The following is a 20,075-nucleotide window of genomic DNA, read 5'->3' as shown; positions in this document are numbered from 1 at the left end:
CCCCGTGACATCCCTTTTGAACCCCCCTCACCACAATGTGAAACAATATAATGCCTATTGTTCTTTTACTCTTCGTACATGCGTACTGTAATTGTTTTGTTTATACTCTGCTCGTACCATAGTGCTCTTTTATTGAGCCAGGGAGAAAAGGAAATCCCATTCTTCGTAAGGTTACGACTTAAAAAAATTACAGTCACCATTCACAGCTGTTTTTACTTGTTCATTATCTCTACTATATACATTTCAACCAGAGACCCTCCTCCCCATGTCAAAACATTAAGACATAATTACAATATGCGATGTACACTATTGCATAGTCGAAGATAAAGTACACTCTCAGTGGGTGTGATGGTGTTTTTTGCAGTCCCTCAGGGTAATTCACTTCAGCTCTAAAACATTCATCAGGCACATAGTTTGGCTTCGCGCCTTTCGACTGAAGACCTTCTCTGTGGATGTGAAGCATCTGTAGCTCTGGTTGGGGATCAGTGTATGGAGTCCTCAGTTGTTTTTAACCAGCGATGATGGGACCCACTGTGGCGTCTCTTACTGTTGTTGTAATAGTTATTGTTTTGATATTTGTGTGCATACGTCTTCTGGTAGGTAGATGCTGTAGATTAAAAGGTAAAGATATGTTAACTTTTACCCAAAATGAACATTTTGTCATTCTTCACTCGAAAAAAAAAAAAATATTGAGACATTCATTTGATCTAAAGGTTTTTATTTTTTGAATAATCATTTAAATAGCAAAAATGCTTTTGTGTGACTTCAGAAAACCTGGAATGCACTTTCAATTTTTTCGAAGAGCACTAACGTAATTTCCAATAATCAAAAATCATTAAAAATCGTTTCAGTTATTAAAAATATTGTGGTCGGTCACTGATTACAAGTTACAAGGCAAAAATTGTAGTTAGTAACATAATCCATTTCATTACACATTTAACATAATATGATCTGACTACTTTATGATTATTTTTTGACCTGAATGAATGGCCAATGAATTATGTATAGTTTACTGCCATTGTGAGAACATGAAATCAATATGTATTTTAAAACATAATATAATCTAATTACAATTAGGCTACATAAATTGGAATTTGATTGCGTAATCCAGATTTCATGTATAAATATATTTGAAATTTTCTTCTAGAATGATCATTTTTATCATGCTTGTTCATTTAAGTTTAGTAATTTCACTTAAATGACAATTAATAGGTAATCTTCATTGCAATTTAAGTGAAATTACTGAACTTAAATATACAGCATGATAAAAATTATCATTCTAGAACAAAATTTCAGATGGCACTTAGAGGCTTTTGCATCTGAAATCTTCATATATATATATATATATATATATATATATATGTATTAGGGCTGTCAAACGATTAATCGCATCCAAAATAAAAGTTTGTGTTTACATAATATATGTGGGTGCACTGTATATAATTATTTTGTATATATATATAAATACACACACATGTATGAATATTTAAGAAAAAAATATTATTTATATATAAAATATTTATATTTATATATAATATTAATATATTATTAATTAATATATTAATCGCGATTAATCGTTTGACAGCCCTATAGTGCTGGCTAGTAACTGATTACATGTAATATTACATGTAATATTTTTTTTAACTTTAAACACTAGTAAATGTGACCAAAAAAAATTACTAAAACTTAAAATTAAATGAAAACTAAAAATATAAAAATATAAAACAAATTCAAAACTTTAATAATATATAAATAATACTAAAACAGCATTATACTTACGATTCAAGCATGTGATTTTGGGCTTGCCCCAGTGGCCATCTTCTTGGCATCTGATAGTAGGAACGTGTCTTTGGATGAAGCCGTCCTTGCAGTGGTACCTGACCAGAGAGTTGATTTCATAGCGCGGTTTCATGCTGCCATAGATATGGGCGTCTTTTATGACAGGGGGTTGACCACAGGACACTGGGACAGAGGAAAAAGAAAGTCAAAGACAATGAACTCACAGTAAGCAACACTGCAGACTAGAGGAGGTCTCACCAGTGCCCTTCTTGCAGGTGAAGGTCAGGTGATAATTGCACGGCACATCATTCCACTGGCCGTTCTCATGCCAGATCATCACCACGCAGTCCTCGCCCGTGGAAAAGAAGCTGTCCGGCTGACCCTCTCTCCAGTTCTCAAATTGCTAGTGCACAGGAACACAAGTACAGTGCGTTATTCTATTGGTGCAGTACTGCATGTGCCCACACGAGGGTGCAAAAATCCCATAGACTGAATTTTATACACATCTGGAAGGGCTACATGGGACTTTCCTTGATAAAAAGGGGAAAAGGGATGATGCGTTATTCAAACAAAATGTACTGCTGCATTCAATTTGCATGGGTTGAACACAAACACACAAGCCCCTTTTCATGCATGCAAAAAACATCAAATATAAATAACAGGATGACTCAAGGTCATTACAAAGATTTATGTTCATAATATATATAATTTTAATATATGCATATAAATGCACACACAAACACATTTTCATGTTTCATGGGGACTTTCCATAGACATAGGGATTTTTATACCGTATAATCTGTATAATATATTCTACCCTCAACCCCTAAAATGTGCATTTTCAAACAACATCACTTAATATGATTAATCTGTTGTTTTCCTCATGGGGGACCAAAAAATGTAACCGCATGGACAAGAATTTTGGATATTGCGATCTTTGTCAAGACATTTTGTAACATAGCTTTTATGTTGTAATGACTTTCAATCACACTAACATACTACTTAATATAAAATAAAAAAGCTACTACTATTTTTGCAGTATGTATGTGTCCACATTATTATTAACAATGTAAGAGCAGATGCAGCAATTATTATTGTAATCATAAACAAAACGTTTGACTGTTACTGAACTTTTGATATTCTTCCAGTTATTTACCCATTGCCATAATAAATCAGAAGTTTCACAAATTTACAGGAAATAGATAGTAGACAGCATGCAATTTTTTTCCGTATGCATGGAATACCCAGATAACATAGAAATAAGACAAAATATGCGTTATAAAACCAAAGCACACTACTGTATGTAGAATACTGTAACCCACAATGCAATGCACTCTTCCTATTTTCAGCATGACAAATTAACTACAAACATCAACAGTTTTAAAACCTACAATAATCACTTAATGAATTGTCAAAAGTCAATACATTGTTAAAAAAATCCATATTTTTAAGATGATAACTGGACTAAATTTGCATTCTGATTAATATAGTATTTTGGTTACACTTTATTTTAAGGTGTCATTGTTAACTTACTGTATATAAATATTAAGCAACTAAATGTACTCACCATAGGGTTAGGGTAGGATTAGGATTTGGTTGAGGGTTAGTTGCATGTAATTATGCATAATTTACTCTTATTACTATGGTAAGTACATGTAACATACTGTATGTAACAAGGACACAGTAAAAATAAAGAATTAGGTATTATAATAAAGTATAAGGTAAATTGATTAATTATTCACTCTCAGAAAAAAAGGTACAAAAGCTGTCACTGGGGCTGTACCTTTTCAAAAGGTAAACTTTTGTCCATTTTAGCTGCTAATACATACATTTTAGGTGCTAACATGTACATTTTAGGTGCTAATATGTCCATTTTAGGTGCTAATATGTCAATTTTAGGTGGTAATATGTACATTTTAGGTGTTATGTACATTTTAGGTGATAATATGAACATTCTAGGTGCTAATATGTCCATTTCATGAGCTAATATGTACATTTTAGGTGCTAATATGTTCATTTCAGGTGCTAATATGTACTGTACATTTTAGGTGCTAGTAGCTATGAGCTAATATGTACATTTTAGGTGCTAATATGTACCACTAAGGTACCAATATGTAGCCTTTGGATACAAAAGTGTACCTTTTGAAAAGGTACAGCCCCAGTGACAACTTTTGTACCTTTTTTTCTGAGAGTGTTGTTAAGTGCGGTACTCATCTTTTTCACCGCTTCTGTTACCACACAGTATGACAAACATGCTAAAGCAAGAACTTTCCCGTTAGCATTAGCATCATCTCATGGTTGGTAGATAAACAGTTGCACTTGGGTGGCACAATTGTGTACTGCGTTTTTAAAGTCTGTGTTTTCACTAATTTTAGGATCAAACAACCTCTATTAATCATTGTCAAAAAACAAAACATAAAAAAACCTCAAACTCAAACAAAACAAGAATGACTCATTTCTCTGCAATCCTGGACACCTGGAACACAGAAGTGCATCTGATAAACAGACATTATTAGGATCAAAATAATGAATCCCATCTTACCATAGGGTGTCCATCGGTCCAGCGGAAATCATTGTTAAACATTTTATCATTCAGCCCGATCCACTGATAGTCATGGCCCAAACCTATAAGACAGTTACACATCTCTGTCAAGTCCGTACAAACAATCATATAACTTTAGAAGACTTAAGATTTAGTGCACAAGTTGTATAGATTTCTGTTTTATGCTACTGGTTATCAGTTTCATTCGGAAAACGGACAATTCTCGCTTCAAACTGCTGTGTCAGACTGGTCGGGAAACTCAAACAAACAGAGCAATGTTTTGATAGCACATGCTTATACTTTTGGGGACAATGAACCCAATTATAGTTGTCTCTGCATATTAAACTAGGAAATGAGAACATATTTTAACATAGAAAAAAAAAAACAGCTACAAATCTTTTTGTGTGAGGGCCTTTGCAAACTTCTTTGACATCTTTAATAGACTACCTGGCTGAAGTGAAAATAGCAGGAAATCAGTTAAACCAAACCACACATCAAATGACAAACAAATGTAGAACAAATCGTTTCTGTGCCCGGAGCAGCCAAGATGAAGTTTGTTTAGTTTGGAGTCAACAGCATGCAGCACTTTTAATATGACATATGCTTTGTTTAATCATTGCAGGATCATCTGGTCCCGAATGGGCTATATGCACGCATAAATTCCGCATTTGACGCAAGGATGCTCGTCCATTTCCGGTTGTGTAGATTAAAGCGGAGGAAAACCGGAGAAAACGGGATTATGGCAGAGTCTTCAATATTTACTGTCCTCCCGTCTTTGAAACGAAACGTACACATGTTTAGATGTAATTTTATATATAGTTATGTTTATTTAATATAATTTTAAAAAGAAGCATAAACACAACGAGGGGTGTCTGTTTTATCTATTTTTGTGACTAACGTTTCATTAGTATAACCATGGAGTATAAAATTCAATATAAATTCTCGGTATTGCATTGGACTCTACGATCGGCGGAAGTTATCGAGCATCCTTACACCTTCACCGGAAATACCGCCGTGCATAGAGCCCATATGGAGTCCTGACATGGAAAATGCCTGACGCTCAAGATATTTTCACATTTTATTTTTATGACATAAAAATACATCAATAATACCCCCTTGACTTGAAAAAGCTGGTTGCTAACAAATGCCTAAATAGGACTACAAAAGTGGCTGGCCTGGGACATTGAACATCATCACAACGGACAGGTAAACTCATTATGCTGGGTACACACCAAAGGATATTTTACATCTTATAAGATTTTCACACACATGAGGAGAAAAAATCCTAGATTTAACCGTTTTGCTTCTATAGTGTGTGGTGTGCCATTTTGTGACAAAGACAGTGTGACAAGTGAGTGTGAAAAGTGCCCAGACAGCAAACTGACATTGAATCAACGTGGAAACGACGTCTCTCATGACATTGAAACAACGTTGATTTGCTCATCGAATTAACGTTGAACCAACGTCAGACGCGGCATTCTTCAAAGCTAAATGAAATCGAAAATTGGTTTGCTTTCATAACGTTGAAACAACGCGTTGATTTCAAGTTGATTTTCCGTTAGTTTTGAAAGAATGACGCATCTGACGTTGGTTCAACGTTAATTCGATGAGCAAAACAATGTCAGATCAACGTTGTTTCGATGTCATATTTCCACGTTGATTCAATGTCAGTTTGCTATCTGGGTGGTATGTGACATTATAGTTCATAATTCATTATAGTCCGTTATAAAATGCGTATTAAGTTTTGTTTATACTAATGGTTATATTACAATGCGTATTAAGTTTTTTCACTGTTTAAAATCAGAGTTTTATTAAGAAATTAGAGTAATATTAACTTAAGAAGTTGAATGCAGATAATGCTGATCTTCGTCTGTATGGGTTAATTATTCGTCGATCGTTTGATAATGCCTTGGGGTTTCAGTAGGGGGATTCCGCGCGCTTCTCTTCCTCATTCAATACAGATGAGTGAGGGCGAGACGTGCGCGTGTGCGAGTTTCTTCACTTTTCTCATTATTTTTGCCCTTTTTAAGGTAATGACCACTCACAAAGCAATGTAGATAGTAACACATGTTGATAGTAGACTACATTTCATTATGTTACTGTGGTTTATATAAGTAAAAGAGACATTTTACATGCGTATGTCAGACTGATCTCATGAAGTAGCGTGTGTATGACACGTCAATTCGTATTTCCATTTTTGTCGTGCTATCAAGACGCATAATCGCTTTTCAGCGTGTTTATGAACGCCGTTGACTTAACGTTATTACTGTATATATAAATATATGACTTACCTCAACCCCGTCCCTAAACCTAACCGTCACTGGGGTTAATGGCATTTATGACTGGATATTTGATGGCGCGTACAGACACGCGGAATCACTCGGACGTTAATGGTGTAGACATACACGCATACACGCGGATACACGCGGATAGCTCAAAATGCGTAGAGATAACACGCCACTTGACTCGAAAGCGGCGTGTATGTTTACGCAAAAGTCATGATGTCATGTTGCGTATGTCGTTACAGAGTTTTGTGCTAACTGAGATGTGTCACGTTATGCTAGCAGCCGTCGTGTCGAGTCCCGCTATATATAAGTGTTAACTTTATTGTTGGTGTTAGCTACCGACATCCACATATTTTTGTTGTAAGATTTATTGTGAATTTATCACTATAAGGGTGAGTTTGTGTCATGCTTGAGACAATGAATACTGTTAAAAGTATAATTCATTTTAGTTTTATGTGAGAACTAACGTAAAAAATTAGTTTAAATGTAATTTGATAACTTTGTTAAAAACAATTTACATTTCATATGGTAATTTGGTGCGCTTTGAGCGTGAGGCTCACGCAATTGAGCCAATTCTCATGCTCTCACGCCACACCCCCGATTTATCACGTTAAAGTGTCAAGCTAGTCGGCAAAATACCTGAAAGATAAGTATATCTATAAATCCACCAGTTGAGCCACTCGTGATCGACTGGTTTTACCGCAAATTAGTTAAAATATCCTCTAATCTAGTCTAGAGCGATGGTGCATATGAGACAGATGTTGAGCTCCTAACGGCGCGGACGCAAAACCAGGACTGGAGTCAAAGCCAATTCCCATCTACACTCTAAGCGTTCTGTTATCACTCCGATTATATCCACTACGGGTTTTCCAGTCTCACTCACAGGAAAAACTGCTCCGTGTTCGCGTGAGCAAAGTGCACACGTTTCTCTAAAACACTCACAGGGTATATACAGTAATCCTTAAGTTAAATTTACTACTTTTTAATACCTTTTTTACTACGTTCAGATTTTTTTTAAAACCATCACGACACTGAATTGCAAGTGTTAACCAGCGACCTTTCTATTACACAGATTTTGACATTTATAACATAAAAAAATACATAGATTTAGAGATTTACACTTTTACCGCCGGTACAACCCCCCTCAACCTGACTGAGTGGCAAAAGATCTGCTGCGTGACTGGATTTAATAGGGGAAACTATTAAACGAAAATGCGACTAAAACTAACAATTTGATCAATTTAAACTAAATGTTGGACTCAATATAGTTGGACTCCTAACAACTTACTAAAGATCCAGTGATCCATGGATATTGACATGCAGCCAGCAATCGTGTTGCCTGACATTTATGTTTGCCTGATTTCAATAAAAGGGAAATAAAAGCAATATATAGATCAAATTTGCCTGTGAACGCTTTATATAAATACAATATAGGTAGGTCTAAATCCGGGTGATCACTTATATCAGGGTTATATAGCCTCTATATATCATCATATCGTCCAGCTACTGAATATGATGTCAGCATCAAACATAGACAGAGATGAAAGATCTTTGATTGTGCCCAGATAAGCTAAAGCCCATATTTATTCGGACTAATGCAAACACAAAATAGGACATCTGATAGTCTGAAAAAAAAAAAAATACCTAATTTTTTTTAAAATAATACCTCTAAAACTACATTTAACACTTTTAATGGCCTTAAATTTGACAATTTTGATGTATCACTTTTTAATACTTTTTAAAACCCCGCGGACACCCTGATTCAGCACAAACAGAATGCCTATTCTTAAAGTCTTGTGCTGTTTTATGAAGGCAAAAAGCAATATCATGGTTTCGTTTTCTGGTTCATTGGCAAAATACAACGCTAGAGACCTTTATGTTAGTTTATACATTTTACATCTCATATGTTCGGCAAAAGGGGGTTTCGAACTCGGGTCCGAGCGCATCAATAAGGTTTGCTCTTTCATGAGCTACACGCTCTACGATCTATGCCACTGTAGCTGTTCCATGTTAGACGTGTTTCTGTTATAAAGACAGGCGGCTTTAGTGCAAATATGGGCTATGCTCCATTTATTCATTTTCTCTCACAAACTGCTCGTTTCGTGTCTTAGGCCATCAATGTGTACTTACATTTACAAGTCATTAAATCATGTTTAATTTGGACTTCTCTGTGCATGCTCTTTGAGGTGGTGACCATAGACCTCCATTATATGACTGATAGACAACAACGGCTTGACAGAAAATATCAAAATTGAAAATCCTATTTAAACAAAGACACGTACATCTTGGATGCCTTTGAGGTAAGCTAAAACATATCAAAAATTAATTTCAAAGTGAACTATCCCTTTAAGGGTTTGTTCAAACCCTATGCAACTATCAAGGCAGTATGGATGTCTGCTTTGGCAAATACCATTTGTAAATTCAATAGCACACAGTTCATGAAAAAGAACTTACGATTTACAAAGAGCTGCTCCTCGTGGGACAGGACGCTGGTGAGGTGACCGCCCTGCAGACGACACTCTCTTTCCGCTGCTTCCCATGTCCGTCGGTGTGTGAAGTATTTATAGCAGTGGCTCTGAAACTTGTGCCAGCCAAAGTCACAAACCTCTGTATCTGAAAGTTTGAATAACAGACATTTAATCATGAGAAACAGAGGAAAAGAAACCTAAAAATGAGTTAAACAGACAATACATATTGGATAGCTTCCAAAATATCATCCATATCAATGCAAATGCACCACTATTCAAATTGCAACTGCTTTTGTAATGCATTATGCAGCTACAGCAAGCATCATAGTGCCCATAGTTTATCAAAGAAAAGACGTCTCATGATAGCCATTTTCTTTAGCATTAGCGATGAACAAGCCTGTCTTTCAGATCATGTATGGTTATGGACACACAGAACTGCATCTGTTTTGAGAACTGCCATCAACTGGGTTAACCTAGTGCAAAGCACTTTTTATTCTATGCCATACAATGGAGATCATCAACATTTTACTTGGACTGAAACCCCCTAATGACCGCAGCGCTCAGTGTGAAAGCTAAATGCAAACAATGACATCTAATGAGGCTGGAAAGAAAACTAGTAAATGAGGCCAAGTAAATCATCTCAGATGCACGGCCCATAGTGCTGTTTTCTTTAACTGATTACACACCATTACAAGCTCACTTCATCCTTTGCCTTGAATGTCCAAACTGCTGTCATGGCATAGTGCATGTACTGTATATTAGAAAATCTATTATAATTGCTACAATAATATACAAATCTCAAATTTACTTGAAAATGTATATTGTCCCTCCGGTATCAGTTGTGGATTTTAAATTGCCTACTTATTTTGGTAGACCTATAGTAGAACTAATACAGACAATAGATCAAATCAGGACAAATACTGTAACCACCAGTCAGTAACGTTAAAGGAGTAGTTCACTTTAAAAAAAAAAAAAAAACTTTTGCTGATAATTTACTCAGCCCCATGTCATCCAAGATGTCCATGTCTTTCTTTCTTCAGTCGAAAAGAAATTAAGGTTTTTGATGAAAACATTCCAGGATTTTCTCCATATAATGCACTTTACTGGGAACCAAACGGTTCAAGGTCCAAAAGACAGTTTCAGTGCAAACTGCAAACTGTTCAAAGGGCTTTAAACGATTCCAGACGATGAATAAGGGTCTTATCAAGCGAAACGATCGCTCATTTAAAAAAAAGTAACATATGAACGAATCTTTTTTCGAGTCATTTGGTTCATTCAAACGAACGAAATGAACCAAATGACTCTGAAAAAAATTCGTTCATTTTGATGAACAAGTTCGAACATGAGAGTCACGAACGTGCAACACAGAACAAAGCAAGGCGACTATTTGAGCTTATAAAACTTAAACTTTGTTTTATTTTTTTTTAAATGAGCGATCGTTTCGCTTGATGAGACCCTTATTCATCATCTGGAATCAAATAAAACCCTTTGAAGCTGCACTGAAACTGTCTTTTGGACCTTGAACCGTTTGGTGTCCAATAAAGTGCATTATATGGAGAAAAATCCTGGAAAGTTTTCATCAAAAACCTTAATTTCTTTTCGACTGAAGAAAGAAGGACATGGATATCTTGGATGACATGGGGGTGAGTAAATTATCAGCAAAAGTTTTTTTACTCCTTTAACTATAAACTGACTGTTGCCAGAGACTATTTATATAGAGACATGCCACTTCCTCAATCCTTAATACAAATATATAGGGAAAACCCATAACACCAAAGATGGCGGTTGTATGCACATGCCCCACCCCTCCCACTGGACAGCCAATCGTCTGTTTTTAACAGTCAAGCCGGTAAACATTTAACCCTATCGTCTGGTTCCACCGACGCATGCGCACAGTTGAGGTTTGCGACAGCAGAAAATATGTTACTGTTTGAAAAGGCGGCAGTTTTGATATGTGTCAGTGTTGTAAATATTTGGGAAGTTCCGGGAGTCTCCCGCAGATTGATAGCGGCTCCCTGATGCCTGCAAATTAGTTGAAATCTCCCGGAATCAAGAGCGAGCGAGCAGTAGCGCGCACATACTGTGTTTCAAACTGTGTAGCGTGCGTGTGACAGAGAGCGAGAGAACCCTTGCGCATGCGCAGTAAAAGTATAACCTGTGGGGGAAAAATGCGTTTTAAACCTTAATTTGGGGCAAAGTCTTCAAACTTTTTCAGCGATTTTTTTCATATTTCATTACTGTTTGTATACAAGCAGTTTTTATGTCCCGGTGACCAGTGAAAGTGCAGTTCTGAGTCTCTGACCATTCATTTAGATAGGAGCCTGGTTTCGTTAGTCCGAAATAGCTGCCCGGAGGCGTTGCCAAGATGGCGGCCGAGTGGCATGACTTGCCTAATAAAAGTCTTTGCTGTTGCATACAACTTTGGCTCTTTAGGGGCTTTCACTCCAGAGGAACCTTTTCATAGTTCGTAGAACTATTGACGAATTTTGGCGTGTTCGCACCACAGGAACTAAGTATTTTAGTTCAGGGAACTCCTTTTGGAGGAACTAATTTAGCTCTTACTTCAGAGTAGGGTCTAAACCAGCACTATAGGAACTACCAGTGTCGTTGGTGTACTGACTGGCCGAATGCACGCGAAACACCAGGACTCGCCTTTTTTTTTTAATTTGTAAATTATAGCCTATATTTTACTCCAGAAACTAACTTTGCAAACTTGGAAAACAGTGATAGATGTGCCTGGCCTCTTAGGCCCCGTCCACACTACTGCGTTTTCGTTTAAAAACGGAGACCTTTTGTTACGTTTGCACCTCCAGTCCACACTAAAACGGGAAAAACGAAGACCTAAAACGGAGAAGTTTAGAAACGCTGGAGCTGCGTTTTGCGTTTTGAATCTCCGGAGGGCGTTTTAGTGTGGACGAGACAAAACCATACAAAACGGAGAACTTCAGAAACGCTGACGCAGAGGCTGGCGCTTGGCTCTATGATTGGGTGATATCAGTCATGACGTATCCTTCCCTGATTCGTCATTCACTGTTTACACCGGCACGCGCATGCCCAGTGTTGGTGAATGGTCACGTGATCCGCGTTTTCAGTCGTTTTAATGTGGACGGAGATCGTTTTTAATACGCAGATAAAACGCTGGTCTGGACGGAGATCGTATTCGTTTTAATTCTCCGTTTTTAAACGAAAACGCAGTAGTGTGGACGGGGCCTTAACCTTTACTCTAAGGAGAAGATCCAACACAACTTTGAAGGGACTAAGCCAAAAAAGATTGTATTTCTGCTCAGCAACACTGGACATCAACCACATGGCATAAGCTAATACGTTTTCATATACTGTCTTTGTATGTATAACAGTTCTATCTAATAACGTATTAGACAGATGTAAACTAATGAACACAGAGAATGCAAGCACTGTGTGTTAAGGTTCTGGCGTTCTCAGGGTTGTCAAAATAAAAGTCTGCTGCGCAGTCAAAATAAAAGTCACAACAACAAGCGTGGCATACGTCACTTCAGAGTTCCTACTGGCGGTGCGAACGCAAAAAGGAAAATGTTCCTAAGGGAACCATTAGTTCTCGGGGAACCACCCTGTTGCCTAGTTCCTAGAACTACCCGGTGCGAAAGCCTTATTTGTCCGGAAAAAAATGGAGTGCTTTTGTACTTTTTCATGTCTAGACATCTTGGTGACGACAAGGACTCTTTTTTCCCCAAAGTACTGTCAAATGCTACAGTATTTTAAACCTTTCCTTAAATTTTGCATTTATCGCAATATCAAAAAGTTGGTAACACTTTACAATATGGGTGCACTAATATGCATTAATTCATGCTTAACTAATACACAGATAATCATGAGTTAATGTATAACTAATGAAGAACTAAACCATTAGTTAACGATTACTGCATCAGGAACTAATAAAGAGTCTATATGATTAATAGATTAAGTAATACATGAATTGCTATTAATTCAATGTGTCATTGTGTATTAATTCCTTAATAACATATTTTATTAACTAATAGTGTAAATGAATGTGTTAATTACCACAATTAGTCAAAGCTATGCGCTTCAACTTCCAGTTGTCTGCTTTAATTAATCATTAGCTAATGATTCGCAAAGGTATCATTATGTTATGACTTTACTTGTTGAGGCACATCATTATTAACTAATCATTTAGTAATTGTAGTAATTTTCACATGAATTTGCACTAACAATTAAGTAAGTAATCATGTATTAATACATATTAGTGTACCAGTCATATTATCTGGAAGTTGAAATAGCTTTGGCTCATTCTGGTAATTAACATATTAATTAACACTATTAGTTAAAAAAAAATAGTTATTATGGAATTAATCCACAATTAAATATTTAATTAAAAACAATTCATGTATGAACTAATACATTAACCTTACAGACTCTTAATTAGTTCCTAATGTGGTAATCATTAATGAATAGCTTAGATAATCATTACTTACACATTAATTCAGTAATATCTGTGCATTAGTTACGCATGAATTAATGCTTATTAGTGCACCCTTATTGTAAAGTGTTACCAAAAAGTTTAATGCAGCAGCTATGAATGAATTGTTTACAACTGTCAACAAATGTCCAAATTCCTGATTAAACAGAAGTGTGTAAAAAAAAATGTATTTTTTGTTATTGCATGGAACGCAAGAGTTCGGCTTTTTAAGATCTCCCCTAATCTTTAGCTAAAAAGCCTGAGAAAACAGATGTCCTCAGAGGTGATGTGTTTGCATGGAGAAGATTAGCTCTGCTGACTAATGGCAGCAATATTTTGTATGAAGCTAGAACCAATCCATTTGGGGACCAACGCCCAACACGACCGCCAAGCCTGTGCAAGTGAGCGTAAATGTCAAGTCCTGAGAAGGTTAATAGCTCTCTTCAAAGTTAAGACATCCTCTCATTCATAAGTCGACTGATTATTTTCATAGTTTAAAGCTAAAGGGATAGCCCTACAAGACTTAGGGGGTGTTTGAGGGTTTCTATACTGTGGCTTGTCCCCAACATAACTCAAAGGGGTCTCCATGAGCCTCTTGGACAAACAGTGATTCATTAACTGATTCCAGCTGCGTTCACAGTACAAGGCCCATATGCCAATTGCAATCGCCTTGCCAGAATGCTAAGGGGTCTCACCTTTAAGTGAGGGAACAGCAAAGAAGGGCCAAGAAACCCTTGTCCCAACCCTGCTTCATGTCATCGGAGGAGAATGGCTTGATTTCATCATCCTCGAACATTAAACACTGTCCACAGCCATGTTAAATAGAGATTATAAATGTTTTCTTTTTTTCCCTGAGTTGTTTGTCATAGTCAAAACCACAACAGACACTCCAAAAGGGATGTTCTCATATTTGAAGTGCTTCACTGAACATGTTGATGGGTAATGGGAACTAACTCGAAAAAGGCTCTCACTGCATGCCAACAAGACACTCTTTGTATGTCAAAGTGATTTGTAACACTACTTAAAAGATTTTATCTTAATCTTGTCAGAACAATGCCAAACCAATGGCCAGACTAAATTTCAGCTTGCCAGCAGATTTAGCACCTACAGATAAAATGTTACCCCTTCAAGCCTCATGTGATGGCTTAGAGACAACATGTCATGAAGACCTGGTATCACACACAATAAGGTTATATTATACTAACATTAGTTAAATCAATGACACAACGAAAAAATACTTTTAAAGCATCTTTTAAACTTTGTGGACAGTATAATGTTATTCACACTTCACCGACAGATGCTGATTAACGAACGCAATCACCAGATTACAATATGTCACTTAGATATTCCCCAACTTTACAAAACACCGATTCAACAATCTACAAAAACAAGCACTGACCAATGCCAACAGAAGCCGACACTGATCCGACAATACCAGATGAACTTGTCTGTTGTAGTTGGTTAGCGTCTGTCAGTGCCATGGCACTTCAGATTTTCAGGTATGTATGGCTTCAGTGTAGATCTAAGTCATAGCAAACACTGCTTATAATATTGGTTAAGAAATTAAATAATTAAAGGATTAAAAGGGATTTAATAGCCTGGGAAAACCCAGACAACTTTAGTCTGGCAAAGAGCTCATTCTAGCCCATTTGGATGTGGAACGTTTTGAAAGTGGATGTTACTTGTTCAGAAGACATTTTCCGGTGAAAATTCTTATGTTGGTCAAACTTTCAAAAAGTGAATCTGTGATTCTGTATGACAGTATCCACACAACGTGTGTTCATGCTGATTTACAACCCACGTAAAGATGAAAATTCCGCGAATAACTGCAATTGCAGATTTCGAACAGACATGGTGACAAAGAGGAAAAGCTGCGGACTGCAGCTTTAAACTCAAATAATTGATCAAGTAACTTGTTTGTATGTCTAATGTGTCAAAAAACAGTTTCTTGTTTTGTCAGTTGATTGCATATTTTCAATTATAAATGGCAAAATTATACTAAAAAAAGTTGTGTAGTTTGCATCACTGTATGTTACTTTTGGTCGTTAAACATATCCATCGTAAAATAGTTGTTAAATATTATGTTTAGCTACTTATATCTTACCACCCACGCACTTTTTTACTGTAAAAACTAAAAGTGTCACGTTGGAACTCACACTCATCCTCAGTGAACATTAAGCCCCGTCTTCTTTGATCTGATTGGCCACGGTTTTGACAGACCAGCCAAATTAGCTTTTTAAACTTTCTGCCATCCTAACAATAAACTGAGGAGTATAGTGCGTAACGGAGAGCAGCATCAAATAATAATTTGGCCATTTCCAGTTTGGGTGGGACTTGTCCCCCTCAATGCAAATGGTGGTTACACCTTGCGCTGAAATATGCCACATTATGAAGCTCAGTGCATTGCAAACGTCATTTAATTCAGGCTTTAATTAGTTTCCGAAGCCTTCTAAAAGTCAAAGCCTAACCTTGGGAACCCTTCCAAATCATGATTTTGTGGTGAACAAGAATGACGAGGCGACCAAAGGAAAATGCCCTCATCATTTACCTAGCCACTCTAATGTGCCTGGGACCATGCCAAGTAAAGCAGTTGGATCAGAAAAGGCTCAGCAAATTGTTCATTTGTGAGAAGTGTGGTGGGAGTAAAGGACAAAGCTGTGCTGTCACTGACTGGCTGACCTTTTCTCTGAGCCCTATTGTTGGCACAAATCTGTTTTCATCCCTCTGGACACCATACCGCAGACCTTCTGGAGGATCAGGCCTGCCAGATGTGATGAACTGTGTGGTTTGCTAACAGTTTGGACTTACCACCATAATCAATTCGCTTCAGTGGAATTATTAAACAGACACTATTCACTATTTAGAAAATAGCCCCAAAAATCATAACATATTCCATTCACCAGCTCCTCCAAATATAAAATGAGCTATAGAAATATTTCACTTACAGTATTGGAAACCTAGCTGGCAGTCCTCATGTGTAATCATAATGTTTGAGGAATAAACCATTTATACATTTGGCATTGTGCGTTGCATGAAAATGATGTGATAGAATCAACAGATACAGTCCACATTTGGTTGCAAAAACACAAAAAATTACCTAGCCTAATTAAAACAATTGTATCGCATCATGTTTTTATACCTTGCTCACAGTGGGCTCCCGAATAGCTGGGCAGACAGACACAACTGAACGAGTTCAACCCATCAATGCATGTAGCTCCATTGCGACAGGGGTTCGACTGGCATTCATCAATGTCTACAAGAATTAGGATATGAAAGTATATTACTTTTCTTTCAGGAACTCTAATTAAGCTCATTTAAAGTGAATAAAATTGAAAGAATTAACAGGTTCAAACCATTTTCACAATGTTCCCCACTGAATCCAGGCATGCAGACACAAATGTTTCCTTTTCCATTAGAAAAGCATTTTCCATCATTTTCACACACATTGACAGAGCAAAGTGTGAGACCTGAAATAACAAGAACATATCTATTAGTAGATGGACATATCCATTATGGACAAATTAACTATGAATCAATTAGAGTAATTCCACCACTATACAAGATAAGCAAGAGTTACAAAAATATACATTATGTGAAACTGTACCTTCCAAATCCAGCATATTATGGCTCTCAACAGTGTAGCTGGATTCCGTCCAGACCTCTGGTTTTCTTGTGGTTAACTCTTCCCTGGATGGTGGTTGTCTTTCAACAAATGAGGGACCTGGCTGATCTTCATAATCTGGGGAATTTGCTTCAAATGCCACAGTACTTGTGGCTTCGGTAGTGATGAAAATGTCTTCAGTAGCAGAAGTAGTGCCTCTATCCGAGACCTGAACTGGCTCTTCCTCATTTAATTCTGTAGCAACACTGGTGGGGGGATGACTAGAAACTGGAGTAGATGAAGTGAGAGGCTTCTCCGTTGAGATTCCAGGTGGAGAATGTGATATTTCTTGTGTTGTCTCCTCTGAAGTCTCAGGTGTCTGCACTGTGGTGGTTGTGTCATCTGAAGATGGTTTTTGGATTAATTGATTTTCTTGGGAGGAAGACATTACATCAGTGTGTAGAATGGTAGTCTCTGAACTTTGGGTTGTGAATTTTGTTTGAGTTTCGACACTGGTAAAACTCAATGGTGTTGTGTCTTCTGCAGAACCTGGATTTCCAAGATTTTCTTGGGAGGAAGACATTACAGCTCTAAGACCATCACTGGGCAGAATGGTGGTCTCTGAACTTTGCGTTGTGAATTTTGTTTGACTTTCGACACTGGTAAAACTCAATGGTGTTGTGTCTTCTGCAGAACCTGGATTTCCAAGATTTTCTTGGGAGGAAGACATTACAGCTCTAAGACCATCACTGGGCAGAATGGTGGTCTCTGAACTTTGCGTTGTGAATTTTGTTTGACTTTCGACACTGGTAAAACTCAATGGTGTTGTGTCTTCTGCAGAACCTTGATTTCCAAGATTTTCTTGGGAGGAAGACATTACTGCTCTAAGACCATCACTGGGCAGAATGGTGGTCTCTGAACTTTGCGTTGTGAATTTTGTTTGAGTTTCGACACTGGTAAAACTCAATGGTGTTGTGTCTTCTGCAGAACCTGGATTTCCAAGATTTTCTTGGGAGGAAGACATTACTGCTCTAAGACCATCACTGGGGAGAATGGTGGTCTCTGAACTTTGGGTTGTGAATTTTGTTTGACTTTCGACATTGATAAAACTCAATGGTGTTGTGTCTTCTGCAGAACCTTCAAATACTTTAGCATTTGAAGTACTAATTTCTTCAGTTTGTTGAATGAGAAGGGATGGAACAATAGTTGTAGTGAAAGGTTGATTTGAGAATGCTTCAGTTGGCTGATCACCAGAGCTGAAGTCCTCAGAGAATGTGAAGATCGTGTTAACACCTTTTTCAATCTCAGGGACCAACAAGGGACTCTCAGTTGAACTTCTGTTTTGGTCTTTCTCAGAATGTTTAATATAACCAGTGCTTTCCTCTGAGATTGCCCCTGTTTGAAAAGTTGAGACCACCTGAATCGTAGGCTCTGTACTGGACAGAGCCAAACTAGCAGGTTGCCTTGGCTCTTTGGGATGAGTACTTGTTAAGGAACTTATAGAGCTGTGAGAAGAAACCGTGAAAGATGGAGATAAAGTTGAATGTTTTGGCTCTTCTGCTGAATATATATCTTGTCCCGAGCTTTCTTCTTCAGCAGAGGTGGAGCCCTCAAAATCTTCTGTTTCTGTCTTAATTTCTGTTTCTACAGTTCTGGATTCTGGAGTTGTAACAAATGGAGTTGTAACAGGTCCTTTGGTGGAGCAATGCACCCCAAATGTCTGTGTAGTCGACTCTGTTTCCGCTATTTCAGTCTCATCAGTAACTACAATATCCGGGTCATTAGATGCTGTTCTTGGCAGCGTGTCATCTGCAGAACCTTCCAATGGTGTCAATTCCTCTTCATCATCTGTTGGGCGCATCCCAGAACCGTCTTCGAACTTCGAAATGCTAAATGATATGGCTTGTGAGGTCATCTTCTGGCTTGGAGACTTAGTTGTAAACTTGGGAAACTCTGTCGTGGTTATACTTCCCGAGCTCTTTGTTGTGAAATGAGGCTCAATGGGGGTTCTCGACGTTGAGCCAAATTCATTTGTCTCAGGGGAAGAAGTGATGCCTTCAGCCTCCGTCAACAGTATTTCTATCTCATCATCAGGGATGGTTTCTTCTGTTGGTGGGATAGCAGTGTCAAACTGGTCTCCTCTGGCCTCCTGAGTTTGGTCAGTGTCTGGTTTCAGAGTCAACTCGTGCTTTCCGTTAATGAAACTTAGTTCTGGGGTGATGGTAACAGAAGCCGAGGGATATATATCAAGGTCTCCACTGCCCAAAGGTGGCTCATTTTCACCAGTTAGGGCTCGAGTGTTTTGCCCAAGGAACTTTAGAACATCATCAACTGCAAGCAAAAAGGAAAAGACATTACACAAGCGTTTTCTAAGTGAGTTTGTTTAAAAATGATACTGATTTAGCCAACAGATCTTTTTCAGCTTTTAATTTAAGTGATGTGAAGGCCAAAGTAAGGCAACTCATTCTCAGAATTTGTCCTCTGCATCCAAGTTAGTGCACACCAGACCAGTGGGCAGCCATTCACTTTGGCGCCTGGGGAGCAATTGGAGGTTAGATCCCTTACGTAAGGGCACCTTAGTCGTTCCAATACGATATTGAGTCCAACGCTCTAACCATTGTGCTGCAACCGCCCCCTAGATCTTCTATAATGTTCATCTATGATGATCTACTGTGAAATCTGCTTCTATATTCAGTTTCAACTTTATGTTCCCAAGTTACTTTACAGACATCTTAGAAATTGGCACTGCATGAGTCTCACTTGAGGCAAATAAAATGCTCAAGCCAATTATGATTTTGGCCATCAAGATATGACTTATTATTGTTCCTAAATAAGAAGCTCTACTTAAATACAGTAGAATAAATTGCTTATTATACATTTAATTCAGAAATATGTCCCAATGAGACCCTAAAAGTCACCATATTGCAAAATCACAAGGCCCTTTTCT

General features: G+C 37.5%; 1 protein-coding gene across 1 annotated transcript in view; it reads right to left on the bottom strand.

Annotated features, from left to right (window-relative positions):
- Nucleotides 1-371: 371 nt before the first annotated feature.
- vcanb (versican b) overlaps nucleotides 372-20,075 on the bottom strand; it is a 42,128-nt gene continuing 22,424 nt past the window's right edge. The window contains exons 9-16 of the mRNA XM_039678170.2: nucleotides 17,132-19,459; nucleotides 16,881-16,994; nucleotides 16,667-16,780; nucleotides 9,061-9,219; nucleotides 4,322-4,404; nucleotides 2,038-2,182; nucleotides 1,780-1,962; nucleotides 372-607 (exon numbers count right to left, since the gene is read on the bottom strand). Coding sequence (XP_039534104.2) covers nucleotides 483-607; nucleotides 1,780-1,962; nucleotides 2,038-2,182; nucleotides 4,322-4,404; nucleotides 9,061-9,219; nucleotides 16,667-16,780; nucleotides 16,881-16,994; nucleotides 17,132-19,459 — 3,251 coding nt within the window. The 3' untranslated portion in view covers nucleotides 372-482. The remainder of the gene's footprint in view (nucleotides 608-1,779; nucleotides 1,963-2,037; nucleotides 2,183-4,321; nucleotides 4,405-9,060; nucleotides 9,220-16,666; nucleotides 16,781-16,880; nucleotides 16,995-17,131; nucleotides 19,460-20,075) is intronic.

Source organism: Pimephales promelas, chromosome 23, assembly GCF_988280905.1.
Source record: "Pimephales promelas chromosome 23, fPimPro1.hap1.1, whole genome shotgun sequence".
NCBI classification, from domain to species: domain Eukaryota; kingdom Metazoa; phylum Chordata; class Actinopteri; order Cypriniformes; family Leuciscidae; genus Pimephales; species Pimephales promelas.
The sequence above is the reverse complement of the archived record's forward strand: the minus strand, read 5'-3'. Positions and strand labels throughout refer to the sequence as shown.